Genomic DNA, 16,255 nt, shown 5'->3' on the forward strand with positions numbered 1-16,255 from the left:
ACTTGTTTCAAAACGTATCGGTAGCGTTGTTTAAATGCTTATTCTTTGCGCCGCTTCAACATGTAACCCGATTAACAATATTCCCTTTGAATGTAAAGAACGTAACAGGCTAGGTAATTAAGAGTACAGCGATGGAAAACGCGTTTTGTAACGAAACGACGCGACGCACGTGTTTCGCGATATGCTCGTGCGGATGAAAATGCTGCGTACTCTGGGAAGCAAGGAGAAACGAGGAAAAACCAGAAAGAAAGAGGAAATAGGAAGGATAAAGCAATGGTTTCGGAAACACGACGTACTCTGTTACGTAAAAAGTGATACTTGCAGTATTCAGCGCAGTTGTCGATTCAATTTTAAATACTTTTTCACAAAAATATGCAATCCATTTGATCAGATTTACGAGAGCAGGAGAGGGAAGTCGGGGAGAAAAAAAACTGTTCTACCACGATAACAGTGAATATCCATTGAGCAAGGGCCCGGAGGGGTGGCTTTCATCAGTTTTAAATACGGCATTTAAAAGCGCAGAAATCCTTTAATTCTTTTGGCTCCGTTGGTTCGTTGCTGCTGGCTGCTACCGCTTAAAGCTCGTCCGAACGTTGGGGAGAGGGGGACGGGGTCTCTATTCAACAGACGCAACATCAAAGAACCCAATCACGTGTTTTGTTCACGAAAATTTCCGTAGGTTGTGCGCAGGTGCTTATAACACTTGCTTCGTTAATTATACGCCGAACTAAAATACATTTCGTCGACATGGTGCAGTCAATGAGCCCGGCTGCGTTCAAGGGAGCGAGACGGACGCACGAGTGCGCGCGCGTACACACACACACACACCTTACATCCACGGTCAAATTTACTCCCTTTCAACATTTTCTACGCCGGGGCTATGGCTGAATTAGCGAGGTAAACTTTGCCTGTAGCGCCGAAGTAGTCGTGCTTTTCCACGTTAGAGCGGTTAAGAGGCTAAGAACCGCCCTTTAGCCGCAGCATTCAGACAACTACGATCTCCTTTCCCTTCTTCCTATGTTCATCCCTTTATTCGTACACTCTACCCTCTCCTTGCCATTCTTCTTCCTTTCTCTCTGCTTTTTCCATTCTTTGTCCTCTACCTTCTGGGTCGTTTCTCTTCTCTTTCGTTCTTTTCTTCTTTTCTTTTTATGCATTTTCTTCTCCTCCTCCTTTACTTTTACTTCTACTTTGTTAGAAGAAATCTCTAGCAGCACGGAAATAGGCTTGGTACAATATTAGCCGGCTAATTAAAATCATTCGGAACGATCTCGGCAGGATCTCGACGTCGTCGTTGGGAAGCCGGTGAAAATGGAATCTGCATATTCAAAGGTAGCCACATCGGAGTGTGTAGGTAACTGTGCGTTAGGTACGAAATGAAGTAACAGCGTAACCGGGGTCGCGGCAGAGACGCAGAGAAACGATGTCTGTCTTGGGGCAGATGGTATGATTATTCGTAAGTCACGGAGGGATTAATTAACGAGAAAGAGGGTTCGCATGTAGCTCGTTCCGACAGGTTTTTCTGTCGTGGAAATTAGAGGGATTCGGCGTTGCGGTTTATGCCGTGTAATTTGAACAGGATTTCACGCTCAGATCTTGCGCTTCTGCGGAACACAGCTGCGAAGGGAAGTTATTTGAGCGGGTCAGTTCAATCTTGAAGCAAAATGATAAAACGTAAATAGGGCGAAAGTGCCGGTTTCCGCTTTTTCTTCGATGTAATTTCCGCTGGTTTTCGTGAATTATTCCTCTCGCCGCTAACTTTTCCACCTTTTTAATCAAACCAAAACGGAAATATTAACGGTACCGACGATATTAGATTTTTCCTATTACATCGCTGAATGAATCAAAGCTAAACCACCGAAATAGTGACATGCTAATAATATCGAAAGAATACCAGGAATCTATTTCAAATTGAAAACCATTGGGACACAGCACAGTCATAGAATTCTAGAGTTCTTCGTAAACACCTTTAGAGCTCAATTTCCTTGCTCGTTATCGTTCAACGGTAATCAAGACTAGTTGCACCCTTCCGACTTCCAAGTACCGTTTTCTTGGCGACCGGCGCAACTCCTTTTATCGATATGTTTCTCGACAAAATATCTTTGTTTAACAAGTCGCCGGCGTTTAATAAAACGAAAAAAGGCACCAGACAGTGGAACAGAGGAGAGAGAAATACTTATTTAACAGGTTACCTTTATGCAGGGCGCAAGGAAAGCTCTAGAGAAGCTCAGATGTAAGGGTGGCAAACTGGTACATCCGCGCAGACGGATTGACCAACGAATTCAGGCAAGCACGATACGCATATAAAAGGACCCTGTTCCGTTGAAGTAGCTAGAAACGTAGCTACCGTTCAATACAGTTCGTTTGAATGCGCCGCTTTCAGTAGCCCTTACCACGCAGTTACAACCCTCTTCTTTCTTCCAACTATTCTTTACTTTTCTCTTACTCTGCCTGTATCCTTCTCGAACTGATCACGAGACGATGCTTAAATGCGAGAAAAAAGTACCGACGAACTAAAGAGGTGGAAAGGAAAGAATTAAGCTGCGTTCCATGGTTTGCTACGGTTCTTCGGATGGAAGATGTTTTCGTTGCGTGCCTTCGTCGAAATCCGAACATTTTACGGAGATCTTTGATCTTGCATGGCGGTTTCTAAAGCTTCGATGGTCTGGAAAACTGGATAACCGTTTTCGTTTATAAAGTTGGACTTTCTCTTTGAATTTTACTGCCCATATTTTACTGTCTATTTGAAATCTATTTGAAGATATTATGGATATATAAGATATTATAAATAAATTCATAAATTTGAAAATATTTCCCCTTGGTTTTTAATAATTAATTATATCGCAAATCGTTGGTTCAATCTAAATATTGTAAACGTGAAACTTCGATAAGGTTAAAGACTCGTAATTTAATTGAACGTTGGTTTAAAATGGTTTAGCCATTTCAAGATTCGACTACCAAACGTAAAATCACGTTTAAAGCAAGCAATCATATTACTTCAGGCGATCCAAATTTCGCATGTTTGATTTTAATTACCAGTCTGGCTAAATGGCTGTCCTGTCACGGATTTCTAGCATTTCTAGTATTAACAACTCGGATATTCATGTCGCTCATCAGTTTACGCGATGATAGCCGCCAAGTCATTCTCAAACTGTGCACGAAGACCACACCGGTGTTAGCCGCAACCGTGCAAACGTCAAAAACGTCGTTCCCGCAACAGGACTTCCGTACATGGTTTCGCTTCCGTATATACGTCTCTTGCCACTGATCTATGCTGTTTGTTATGACTAAATAATATTAGTCTGCTGAAACTTGACGAGTTGTCTAATTAACGAAATTGTTCAATTAATATTTCCTGAAATAGTATAAGAATCATTTTCTGATACAGAAGTGGCAAATTTATTATCGTAAAGGACCTAGGAGATTGGATTTTGAAAATTAAAAATTAATCGTAATTAATATCGTAGATGTTCGTCAATGTTTGAAAGAAAATTTTAGTAAAAGAGCAACTGCAAATTAGATACTTCCAATAACTTGAGAGATACGCTTAGAAATGTCATTGAAAATTCAGCAGGACTTAGCTATTGTGATCTAATTTCTAATCAGATTTATTTGCCAAATTAACGATTGCTATATAATTCAGATTGTCGGGAATGACAACTTAAAATATTTCAACTGCTGTGCGATAAAATTTCAATCTTCCACAGATAAGTTCCGAATTGAAAATAATTATTGAGATAGTTTTGTAACGAGCGGAATAAGTGATAGTTTGAGCGTGCAAGATCAGGAGAATATGATAGATAAGGCAGAACATCCCATACAAGTTGCATCAATTTTTATCGTGTGACAATTGACACATGTGGCTTTTTGTTGTCTTGGTCAACCACGTTTGAACTTGTGCCAGGCCAAGTTTTATTTTTTACAATGAGTTGTACAATTGATGGTTAATTAATCAACAATACCAGGTTAGGCCAATTAAATTGTGGTTGATAACTGTTGTTTAAACTCAGATTCATCTCGCTGCGAAAAGCAGAACGAATTTTCTGTTCAATCTGATATAATACGTAATCTCGGTCCTACTGCTAGTAGAAAAAGTCTGACATAGTCAGCCACCTCTCAGCGACTTTCTGTCGGCGTGTAAACAAAATTACTGCAGAAAGACCTATCGCATGATATAACTATCATTGAAAATATAATAATCATAGTTAAGAGATGTGCAAGGAGGGTAAAAAGTTCCGAGACTTCTTCTGTTCGCGAGAAAATAGCCGCGAGTTTTCACCAACGAAGGATTAACATGTGTTCACGATAAATCCACGTTTTAACATCCAGTTATCACGAAACAAAGCTTCCGTTTCACAGCATAAAACGCGATGGCCGCCACGTACGTACGCGCCCCGTTCACGGAAAAGACGAAACAACTTCTAACTACCGTTATAAATAATGAGGTGCAATTAAAGGGGCCAGAAGGATAAAGCCTCGTAGGAAAAAGTGTAGGGAAACTAGGGAAACATTATCGTGTCGCGGTTAGATATATCGTAGTGCGTGTCTGATGAGCTGATCAGAGGAGGAAGCTTGGACTGGCTGGTACGAAACTTTGTTGAAACGCTCCGAACAGCCGTGAGTTTCTGTGTGCACGTGCACAGAGAAACACCGGAACAGTTCTATGAATTTCGTGAACGAGCCTGAGCTCTCTGTGGCAGGAAGAGTTATAATTGTGAAGAGGTTGTTGGAGTAATATCGCATGAAATGCGTCATTTGCGATCTAATAAATAATGGTAATTAATATTTCGAATATTAATCTCTCGATATGAAGAGGCACAGTAGAAAATAGTGAAAAGAACATGGTAGTGGTAATTAATAATAAACGCAGGCGAGCTAATGGAATTCTTTTTTATTATTTTCTCCACCTGTTTGCAAGTTTACAATTTATAGTACGGAATGATAACCCTTTCTACTCAGGTACGCTTTTGCAATAAAACGCCTTGAAATAAAGAGTTTTATTTTGAAATGGCAAAAGTTGTAAATTTAAACAGTAGTATTCTTTCTTTCTCCATATTTTTTAATAAAATTCATTTATTGCGAAGACAATATACAATAAACAATTTTCCCGTTATTGTCAATGGAGTACAAAATATTAATACAACGAAATATTTGAGTTATTCGAGGGTTTGGTAATTTGGTTAGTCAGGGTTCTCATTTCCTTTCGAATTTTTGGCTATAAAATATATCGTGGATAGACGAATTCTAAAAGTGGTATTAAAATATTATGAGTGATAAACGATGCAGATTAAACGTGAAATACTACATAATGAACGAATGATAAATATTAAACGTTCAAATGATATAGGCTCTGCTTGCTCGGTATTAAGGGTTTTTGTGGAATGTTTGTTTAATAAAATGACGCTGTAGGATTATTATCAATTACCTCACGCTTTTGATGCTGTAGGAAAATGTTATTTATCAATGTATAACGTAAATTCCTCGTGCCGTTTGTCAGATAATAATTTCACGTAGGAATCTGTGTAACAGTGGAATGAAGAACTCCCGTTGTAAAATAATTATTTATTTAATAACGATAAAAGATTGGCAATCTGTTTATTCAGACCGGTGTTGATTAATATTATTTTAAAGAAGAACAAGCACGATTTTTCCCCTTAATTTGCTTAAATTGCGCCACACTCTCGTGACACTTGCTACCCTCAAAGCAGAGCAAACATTAATGGCTTCCTCCACTTCACTTTCATTTTTCTTCCTGGCCTTTCTGCCTGTAATGACCATAAGCAGCTTATAACTCAGTCCGTTTGTCTTTATGAAAACGTGACGATTATCTGTCGTTTACTGGTATTATTTGCATTCACGCGTAGACTCCTCGGGAAATATCAGGAGATGTAAAAGCAACAGGTCATTTGATATTTTAAGATACGAACATTCTTTCGAAATAAATAATTCGCAACTAAATGGATATAACAGGAAATCTCGTTAAAATAGTTTCTATTAAATATCGATTCATTTATTTCGTAGATTTTGTACTGTAAAAATTGTAATCTCTGAAGGTCGCTTTCTATTAAAATATATTATTTTCCTTGCTCGAATTTTCTCTCCAATAATTAAATTTATACATTTTTCATCACATCTCGATTATCAAAGTTTTCCAATCAAACAAAGATGTCTTTTGAAAACTCTCGCTAGTCAAGCTGAAAGTTCTAAAGAATACAACTACCTCAAGCTGGAGCAAAGAATACTTATAGCGAAAGTTTGCATCCCTCTTTCATGTATATTAGAATTCTTCGCATATTTTTGAAACGTACCATGGAAGAAACTGAATTACCATGTAACTAGGGCTGGGACAAAGCTCAATTTTCACCAACCTTCAAGAAACATATGCACATCACCAGTCTACGGTCTAATAGAAGTTGCATCAGTTTCCTCGTTAAATCTTGCAGTTGCAACTTGCATACGTTCTTCAACTTTACCATCTTCTTTTCACGCCATGCCTTAACGTCTGTCGCATAATGCACACGCTTCATCGTTATCCCGTCTCAAAGAATCATTTCTAATTTTACCGAAGCTTAACAACGAAGATCATATTTCACGAAACAATCGCCCATCTAATAGAATGTGAACTACTAATTGGTCTGGCACTTCTTCGAGTCTATTCCTTCTTCCCGAACTGTGATGCGTTCAATGCTTTGAGTAGTTGTTGAAAACTTTAATGCTTCGAGTAATCGAAAATAAAGTAGAATATATTTCACTATTTTATTCGCGAATAGAACTTTCAGTGTGTTATATGCGACTTCACTTATGCATATTCGGCTACATAGGAAGATGGCTTTCATTTTCGTGACAGAAGCGCATTGTTCATAAAGTGATTCGACCCGTTCTTTATGAAATGCATACAAATTTCTAATTTCAAACTTGGAATCGCTTCAAAACCTATACGATAAAGAAATTGCGATAAATTGCAATAATAATTGATTTTGTCATTAAACAGTTTTTAAGCCAACCTGAAATTGTCAATTTTTTTTATAAAAATTTATGCGTCTTGTTCCTCAATATTCTCCATTGGTATTCGTTCTGTAATACACTCTATGTTAATAGGGAAAAAATTATTCCTAAAGTCAATTTCGAGCGTGAAATCACGGTTTCCCCGTGAAATTCACGCACCTGGATTATCTTATCTGAAAAAGTTGACTTGTCACATCCGCTACGCGTCGCATGAATCATCATTTTACTCTCGTCTGTGAAGCTGCATTAATTGGCAACATTCCAATTACCGGATTATCTACTCGAAACAACTCGGCAATTTGCGGTGCAATTTTATTCAGTCATTTATCGGTCAGAGAACTGTCAGTTATTTTCACCTCGAATTCTCATTCTCGTCACGTAGCGGACAGCATGACGAACGTTGCGATTTGTTACATTACACTCGTTCGTTTTATCGCGGCCATTGAATAGGTGAAGAATCGTCAAGTGGTAGTGGGAAGCGGCGTAAAACACCAGGAATGATATTTTTCAAAATGAGCAGGAAACGATCTCGTACGTTAATGGCCATGCTGTTTGCTTATTAAATAAAAATTGTTGCTGGTGGTCTCCTTTCTACAATTGAGCTAACAATGTTAGGGAAATTTTTCGAGTCGTTACAAAATACCAACAATAATAAATCTTTTTCCATAAAATAACTGAAATTCTGAAATAAATACATAAATTTTAAAAAATACAAATCAGCTGATTATATACTAGTAGCTTTTCATCTGTAAGACAATTTATGAAAAACGCGAGAACGTTAACTCCGAAACTTTATGAAAAGAAACAATATCTTGAACAAACATTCTGAACGAATCGTTAGAAATGTCTTCTGGGAAACAATCCGATCACATTGATAATATTATCACCCTCGATGATACAATTTGACCCGGAATATAGACTCTTTAATGCATACTGTGAATCATATCTCAATCCCCCAATTACATCGGAGCACGCATTTATTGCCGGTGGTTAGAACATGGCGCGCGAGTCAGGCGCGCCGCTTTGAATCGCTTTCTGGAAGTATTAATTAGCGAAATTCTAATTAACGTATTAACACCGCGAGACAACTTACCAACACCGTATCGCATTATATCCCGTCGCTCAGACGGCAAACTCGCTAGTTATATCTGCTACAAATTTCTCTCTCTTCATTCGATCCAAAACCTCTCGAGCTTTGCCTGTCTGTCTGGCCATAGAACGAGCACGTATTATGCATCAGCTTTCGCTATGAAATTTTCCCCAAACATATAGAATAGATAATAAGCCCAGATACAACATGGATTATGAATGAAGTCTTATTTTTACTCGTAGAGTATGCTACCATCTTTTTGCGGCAGAAACCTGTAATACCCTTGTGTAGAAAGCATCAATATAGGTAAAGGAGGATGATCAAAAAGTGCTAAATTCGTATCTTCGGACGCCGAAAATCCTAATAAAGCGTTATCCTATAAGAACGAACGTATCGTCAGTTAAAATTTATAACAAATATGATGGGAAAGTTAGAAAAAATTGATGAAAAGTTGGCGAAGCCCCGAAATGGGAATTGGAACTTCCTCATTTTGAATGATCATAACTTCCAAATGAATGTATTAAATGCGAAAACTCAAGCGCTGTTTTGCAAAGAAAAGTCAATATTTCTATGGTAAAAATATATCGTTCAAATTGTTAATTAATAACCGTCGACTTGGTCTGCATTTTTTATGACTTTTCCATCACAATTGCAATAAATGGTTTTACTTTCGTACGTTAGAAATCATAGAATGACGCCTTATTAAAATTTTAGATGTCCGAAGGAATACGAAGGATCTTTTTAACCATCCTCCTTTTGTCTGATAGGAGTGGCTACATTATACTGCGTGTAAATCTTAATTGGTCAAATTGACGGGTAAAACAGAGTGGCTGGTCGAAGGAAGACATAACAGTTACGCATCGACGAGCCACGGTCACTCGTTGTCGTGGTTCCCCCTGACTGGATTGTTGTTGTTTCATGGCCATGCAGCTTCGTAACGGGGCAAACGTCAGCGACAATGGTCGTTTTATTAGAAAGTTCGGAGGCAGGGAAGCGGCTGATCATTATGCAGCTCGCGTTGTCATATTCCATTACCGTGGCTGCCGGTTACAGATGCAGCTGCCGCGGTTAGTTCGAAGAACAATTCGCAACGCGATATAGGAGCCGGCATCACCCTTCAACCGTGCTTGCAGATGACATCGATACTCGACTTCCGCCTCCGCACCCAGGCGTTTGTAGCCTCTCGGTTTCCATCGCAAGCACGATTCACCATCGAGCAAACTTTACCGTGTTTCGACGACAACGACGACGACGACGACGACGACGACGACGATGGAAATGACTGGGAAGCGGATAACGCGCGTACGCGACCAACAATACACGTGTTGATTTCTCGGAACTCTACAAGATAGTCTGTAATCCGTATTTGTTGTAAAACTGATACACTGGCGGCTGCTTAGTTCTTTTGGAAAAATCGTTCGAATGTTTTTTAATTCTCTTTACGATATTTTTCCTTCGTTCGGATACTTTGGAATAAGACAGTATAGAAAATATTTTTAAAGCAGTAATCCAGACTGATTTAATCAAGAAAAGATGAAAGATTATAATGTTATTCTATATTTTTGAAAATTACGGTTTACACTTTACGATTTCATCTTCCAGTGAAGGAACGATCGAATAAATATTTCTCTGCATCAATTATGTGAATCTTTTTTATTGAAGTGGTCACCACTTCTAGGAAAACTCCACATCTGGTCTTTTTAGCTTTCTCAAGCGCTGAAGCCATCGACAGCATATAGACAAAAGAATAGCAGGGAGGCAGACCATAAACTGTAGACAGGCGATGTTGACTTCGGGGTTTTCAGTTATAAAGTAACACTGCTAGCGTGCGGATCTGGACCAGCTCAAATTGTATTCCTGTATTTCACTATTAAATTAAATATATATTTTGTATTTTACACTTTATCCACGCGTTTTTCTCTCTTTATATACCGAATAACCTCAACATTTTTGTGTTTTAAAGTTTAAATGTTGAAAATTTTACATCTATGTATCGTTATGAATTACTGATGGTTCGTACGGTATTGTATTAATTAGGTGATTGGGGGACATTTGAGATAAAAGTTGCATTGGAACCCATGTTTAAAAACAAATTCTCATATTCCTCAGAGACAATGAACGCTCTATAATTTTGAGCAGTTTCTACAACCTAAAATCACGCAAGTTCAAATATACATACGTTATTGTTAGTATGGAAACGTTTGATTTCTTTTTAAAATATTCTCTATTTCTGCGAATAGCGTATCGATTCCAGAGCAAAGTTCAACAGATTTATATTATTCGTCACATTTATATTCCGCGACAGTTCCAGAGATAGAGAGGTCTAGTCGAAATAATTTCATTCGATGAAACGGTCATTTATACGGGTAGAGTTGAAACCTGGCGGCTGGATGGCATTTTTATGCATATCGCAGATTGCACAGTTGGAAAAGTCAACTGGAAGCAAAATCTGGCATTCGGGAACGACGTAGAGAAGGAAATAGGATACAGGCTGGATATTTAACCAAGATTATGGCAGCTCGTTTGGTGAAACATTCGCGGAAGTTAAGCGCCTTTCTCGGTCGCCGACGCCGGTCTGTTTTAGGTAACTCCGAGAACGTCGCTGAGATAATTCTTATCAGGCTGTCTGGCTGTTTTAACGTTAGCCAATTCTAATTTCTTCGAGCTCGATACGCGTTGAGAGCCAAAGTTTACGCGCCCGTGCGAACGTTACTGAAAGAAATCCAACTAGTCGTAGAATTGATCGAAACTTACCTTTTATTTTTAGTCAAATTATTTTTTTAGAAAAATGTGCACTTCACTACCATGCGCGAATTATTACTAAATCGAATCTATCAAAGTGTTTGGATATGTCTAAAGTCGAAATCGATTGGGATTTGTAATAATGTATTGGTTGAAATTAATGTTATGATAAAGACAGGAAATAGTTTAGGTATTGTTAAAGTAAATGTTGTCGTGTAGTTCATTCGCGTCTAATTAGTGTAGGTAATACCTTTACAGTAGGTAGTATATTAATACATACGTTTATTGCGTTATTTTACGTAGAACGTGTGTCAACTAATATTAACTTGTTCATTTACATTAATTCCACATCAACTGCTAACGAATATTCTGATTTAATACACATTTGTGTATTGCATTTGCAACGTTCGGGCGTTGTATGCACTCGGTAAACAACGGCACAAGTAAATACATGCTACCATAGAGATTAGTTTACGACCACGCAGAAAACAGAAATTATTCAAACATTAATATTCCATAGTTGGGACGTCTGTGAATACTACTCCGTAACTATAATTAGGAGACTATGAACGATTCTCTTGAAAAATTCATCCCCTCAAATGTTAGTATTAGCTCGTGCCATTTTTTTCTATACGTTGAAAATCCAATTACTTTTTCTCTCGAAATTTAAAAAAATTGTTAACCATAACATTACATATCACAGAGATTGGATATTTTTACCATGAACATGAAAATATCCTAATTACAAGTTATATATTTTCCGTTCCGAAATATTTAGTTTTACCTTCAATGAGCAAACTGAATTCTCTTTAACAACGCAACAATCAACTCGATCCAACAATTCAATTTCTACTACTTTGCAAAGATGGTTTCGTATTGTTGTAATGTAAATAGACGCAAAATAAGTGATAAGCTCGTTCTTTTTAGACTCACCACCTAAGCCACATACATAATCATCGATACATTTTTGTCATAGATTTGTAGTCAACGTGTCGTTTTGTTTCAAGGTGTCATAAAAGTGAACAAATCATTTAAGTTGACTGACATGCGAACAATTTCCCCGTTATATGTACAAATAGCCATCATAATCGAGCTGACTTTTAGCTATGGTAGATTATGTGTACACCCTCGTGGTTCTATCTGTACGACGTGTTTGGTTAGGTTACACAAAGGATAGGTCTGTGTCGTGTTTCGCACTGGCTACACACCCACTGGAGTCAGCTGGCTTGGTACCCTGTTTAAGATTATGTTTGTGCTCTTTGTCAGCAGGAAATCATTATTTTCGATAATAGAGAGGTAGTCAGAAATTGTGGTTAATATTCGAGAATCCGCGATAAAAATTGCTTACACAATACCGCGAACGTATTTTTAATCATAGAAAATATAGTAGTTAACTGAAGACATTATACAAGCATGTACATTTAATCATATCATATGATCACGGAACTTCTTATTTTTATTCAATCTCGAGTTAACTGCATACTTGAAAAAAGTAAAACAACCGCTGAAAAGTTGTTCTGATAAACTTAAAATATTGTCCAATCGAAGCACGCTTCGTAAGGATTATAATTAAGCCAACGATCGATATATTGACCGGACGATGTTAGGTTTAAGGTGGATTAAGATAGATCTTTAGATATCCTCGATAATTTCATGAATCATCGTTCGTTCAGAAGTAATTCGCATAAGCTGCTTCCAGTTCCATATCGAACGCAATGGGAAACGTGTCCAAGAATGAAATCCGCGAAGCCTATTCAGTACAACGCAGAGAATAGTCTTTCCTCATTTTTTTCCGGGCAAAGACAGGAAGAATGGATAATTCGCTGACACAACGGCTCAACTGTTCTGATCACTCGAACGAGCATCCATTATCCACCTTAGTGGTATCTAGTACGATACAGAAACGCACCGCAAAGGGACGAAATTAATAACTGTTTGCGGACACGTTAAGCCCCTTTGCAGCCGTCCGCTTTATTAATTTAAGCTGGCTATTAAGCCAGGAGACAGATTTCTATCGCGATTTTGCTGTTACACGCGCGACAATTGCTTCTCTTTTTACGATAAATAACCATGCTGCACAAAGTATTTAGCACAGCGTTTTAAGTGAATTCTGATTATTGGTAATACATTAGGCTTGAAACTTAAATAAAGCTGAACTAAAATTTATGAAATTATAAATCCTATATACACGTTTTAAGCAAACATTTGATGCTTCTGTTTCTCTCTTTTCTCCGCGAAAATATTTAATATATTATTGCACAATGCTATAATGTATTTTTATCATTTTTGTTTCAGATGTCAACATGGTGGCCGAACCAAAACCCCATCAAACCGGACGCAAACGACAGAATGTAACCAAAACTGGCAACGATTGGTATGTGAACATACTTTATCTAACTACGTAATATTAATACGTTTACTGATGAATGCTGTAAATCTAAGAAATATTTTGAATTATCGCTGTAACGTTAAAGATATCGAATATTGTATCGAACATGTTGTTTATTCAAGTTATTTCCGTCCATGGATGGAACTACCATGATAGTCAGCGTATTAAAATTCAATTTTCGAAATAGTGTGAGCTAATATACACAGTATTGATATGAAATGTAACAAGATCCAGTTTACATATTTCTGTTGCTGCCATTTGATAATGACAAGTAACATTATCAAAAACTAGTAGAAGAACCGGCTACAATCTTTACGGAGAAAAAAGATAGAATCACATTAAAGTCCTTCTTATCCAAATTTGAAGATCAGATTTTGCATGAACGTGAGTAATAAAGACATACACACCGTAGGAGTGCAAAGAAAACGCGAATAATAAGTAGGAAGATATCACACGAGGAAATTCGTAGATTCTAGTGGAAAATTGGGTTAGAGAGTGTCGATTGTGTCGGTCTGCCGGATGAAAAATGGCGTTCTTCTTCGGTCTATTCCAAAAATCTGTAATGTGGCGCGAGACTTGGCAGCTAGCCTAAGCCTGCAGATCGCATCACGGACGAGGAAGTTGGTCGCGGGTCGCGCATAAATCTTCCACGTAAACGGAGAAGTCGCATTTCATTCGAAGGGCGACCGCTTGATCCTGTCGCCGTCGCTGGCTCGAACGGTGAGATCGCCTTAAGAACAGCGCCAAACAAATGCTAAACTCGATCTAACTGGCCTGCTCTTCGCGCCATGCTTCTCGCTTGACGACGTGCTGAAATAGTGTTTTACGCGACGTACGTGACCATGAAATTGCGAGAACCTCTCAGCTCGACGAGAAAAGCATCACCCGGAAATGAAACAACGATAATCGCCGGCTAATCCGCCTGCACTCGCGATTGTTTAGCGTTTAGACTGATTAAGCTGACGCTTTTTGCCGGAAAAACGCTGGATATATTAGAATCGCTTTGTTCCTAGACTTGTTTATTTCTCCATCGCGTTTTCTGACGGAATTTCGATTGTATATCGATAGATGGATTTTCGCAAAATTCGCCGAACGTTTGGGAGGTTCTCTCAAACGAAGTTCGAGGAAAGGACAGAGAAGGATGGATGATAGGGGGAACCACGGTCGTATTTCCTAGAAGGGAAATAACGTATGTACATTGTTATTATTCGATTCCTCGATAAAACGTGTTCGATATCCAAACGGTGAGTGAAAAGGAAGTGATATAGGAAGGTATATACTTCGATTTATTAAATTTTTACTAGAATTTTAGCTATATCGGTAAAGTGAAATATAAAAGTGTACATAACAAAGAGATGTTAGCGTGAATATTTTAGCAGCAACTATGACATGACTTACCACCTTTTAGGAACAAAAGATTAGAGATTGGAAGTCTTATACCTTTTTGGGGGGGAGAGTCACGTAAGAGCGTTGATCAATAGCGCTGATGGAGTATTTTATTAAAAAGATATATTTATGGTTAATGGAGCGGACTAATTTGAAGTGAAAGATAGCACGATCGAATTAACACGAAGAATCAAAAAATTCTTTATCGTTGGAAATTTTATTACCACCTTCATTGTTCGTTTTAATATGCCACTATAATTCTCTGATATTGAATTACTTTCTCGGAATCCAAGAAGCTGCAAATATTACTTTGATAACGCTTTTCCACCAATGAGACCAGATAAAACAGGTTGTTCGTTGCTTTAGGGACAATGTCCCTGGGGAAGGCAGAATTCCGCAGGTTTCTGTAGGGAAACCGTGACATCTCGTATCGCGTCATCTGGTTTCACGATCTGCCGGCCGAAGAAAACGAGCCAGTCAACTCTGGCAACTGGTTAAAGTCCGCAAGCAAAGTGGACCGAGGGACACCGATTGTTTAGACCCTAAACTTTGGAGGGACATAGAGCGTGTTTGGTTGGTTGCACGAAACACGGTCTCTGTCCTCAGCTTGCGCGATAGTCGCTAATATAAAACGGCAGTAAACCGTGATTGTTAAAATTTAACGATCCACCCGTTTTTCGCTGCAATATTTCTCGCGTACAGAATGAATTTTCCGGCGGTTCTCGCGTGACATTTAAAATTTGCCGAAACATGCGGCAAAATGCGGTATTGTGCGACTACTGAGTCTGACTGCTGCCTCGTTGTCGCTATTTTTTAGCTTCGCAGCAAATTGAAAGGAATAACGACGATCATTTTTCGACGATGGCCGAAACGGTCGCTTCGAAAAATTTTCATCCCGTCGTTTGAAAAATATAGCACGGCTCCGTTGAAATACGCCCCCATGTTGTCCGCTACTCTTTCAAGCCAATAGACAAACGCAGAATTGGCCTGTTTGGAAATATTCAGTAAGATTTAGTATGCAGTGTCTTTAATTGGCGTAGATTCCGATTTCAAATTTCCTTTCTTCTTTTTTTTCTTTTTGTTTCTTTTTGTAGTTCTTATTCGTGGTTATTGCATCGAAAAATATTTCTAGTAGGTACTTCGTGAATGTTTGCTTATTAAGATAAATTGACTACTACGTGCAATTTTAACGTGTAATTTTTTTGTCAAAGATAATATTACAAGTTATAAAATTATTTTTCACATCGAATGTTCCGTAGGGAATGTGTAGGTATATAACATATTATTAATAGAAATTCAGAACTTTCTAGCTATAAAACGTGACATTTGCAGGAGCATATCGTGCAATATTAAAATTCGTATATTCTACAATACATAAGAAATGACGATGGAGTGGTGCATATGCTAGCGTGCTATCGATTTTTCAATAATTTTAGAAACAAAGCGAGACATTTCATACATATATTATGTAAAATCGCATACAATCTTGGAATATGATATTCTCCCCGTTAATATGGTTTATTGTCTAAATATTATTAATAAATACTGTGTGTTTTAAATGGGAATTTCGAATGTGAGTTTCATTAAGGTGTAAAAAAATGCGCGTAATATTATTGACAATGGTCGCTTTCGCTATTTTCGGT

The 16,255-nt window shown here is 38.0% G+C and overlaps 1 protein-coding gene across 2 annotated transcripts in view; it reads left to right on the plus strand.

Moving 5' to 3' along the window:
* LOC100649273 overlaps positions 1-16,255 on the plus strand; it is a 248,424-nt gene that overhangs the window by 179,498 nt on the left and 52,671 nt on the right. For both annotated transcript variants that reach the window (XM_003400913.4, XM_012316578.3), the window contains one exon: positions 13,133-13,211. In XM_003400913.4, coding sequence (XP_003400961.1) covers positions 13,133-13,211 — 79 coding nt within the window. The remainder of the gene's footprint in view (positions 1-13,132; positions 13,212-16,255) is intronic.

Source organism: Bombus terrestris, chromosome 14 (assembly GCF_910591885.1).
Source record: "Bombus terrestris chromosome 14, iyBomTerr1.2, whole genome shotgun sequence".
NCBI lineage: Eukaryota > Metazoa > Arthropoda > Insecta > Hymenoptera > Apidae > Bombus > Bombus terrestris.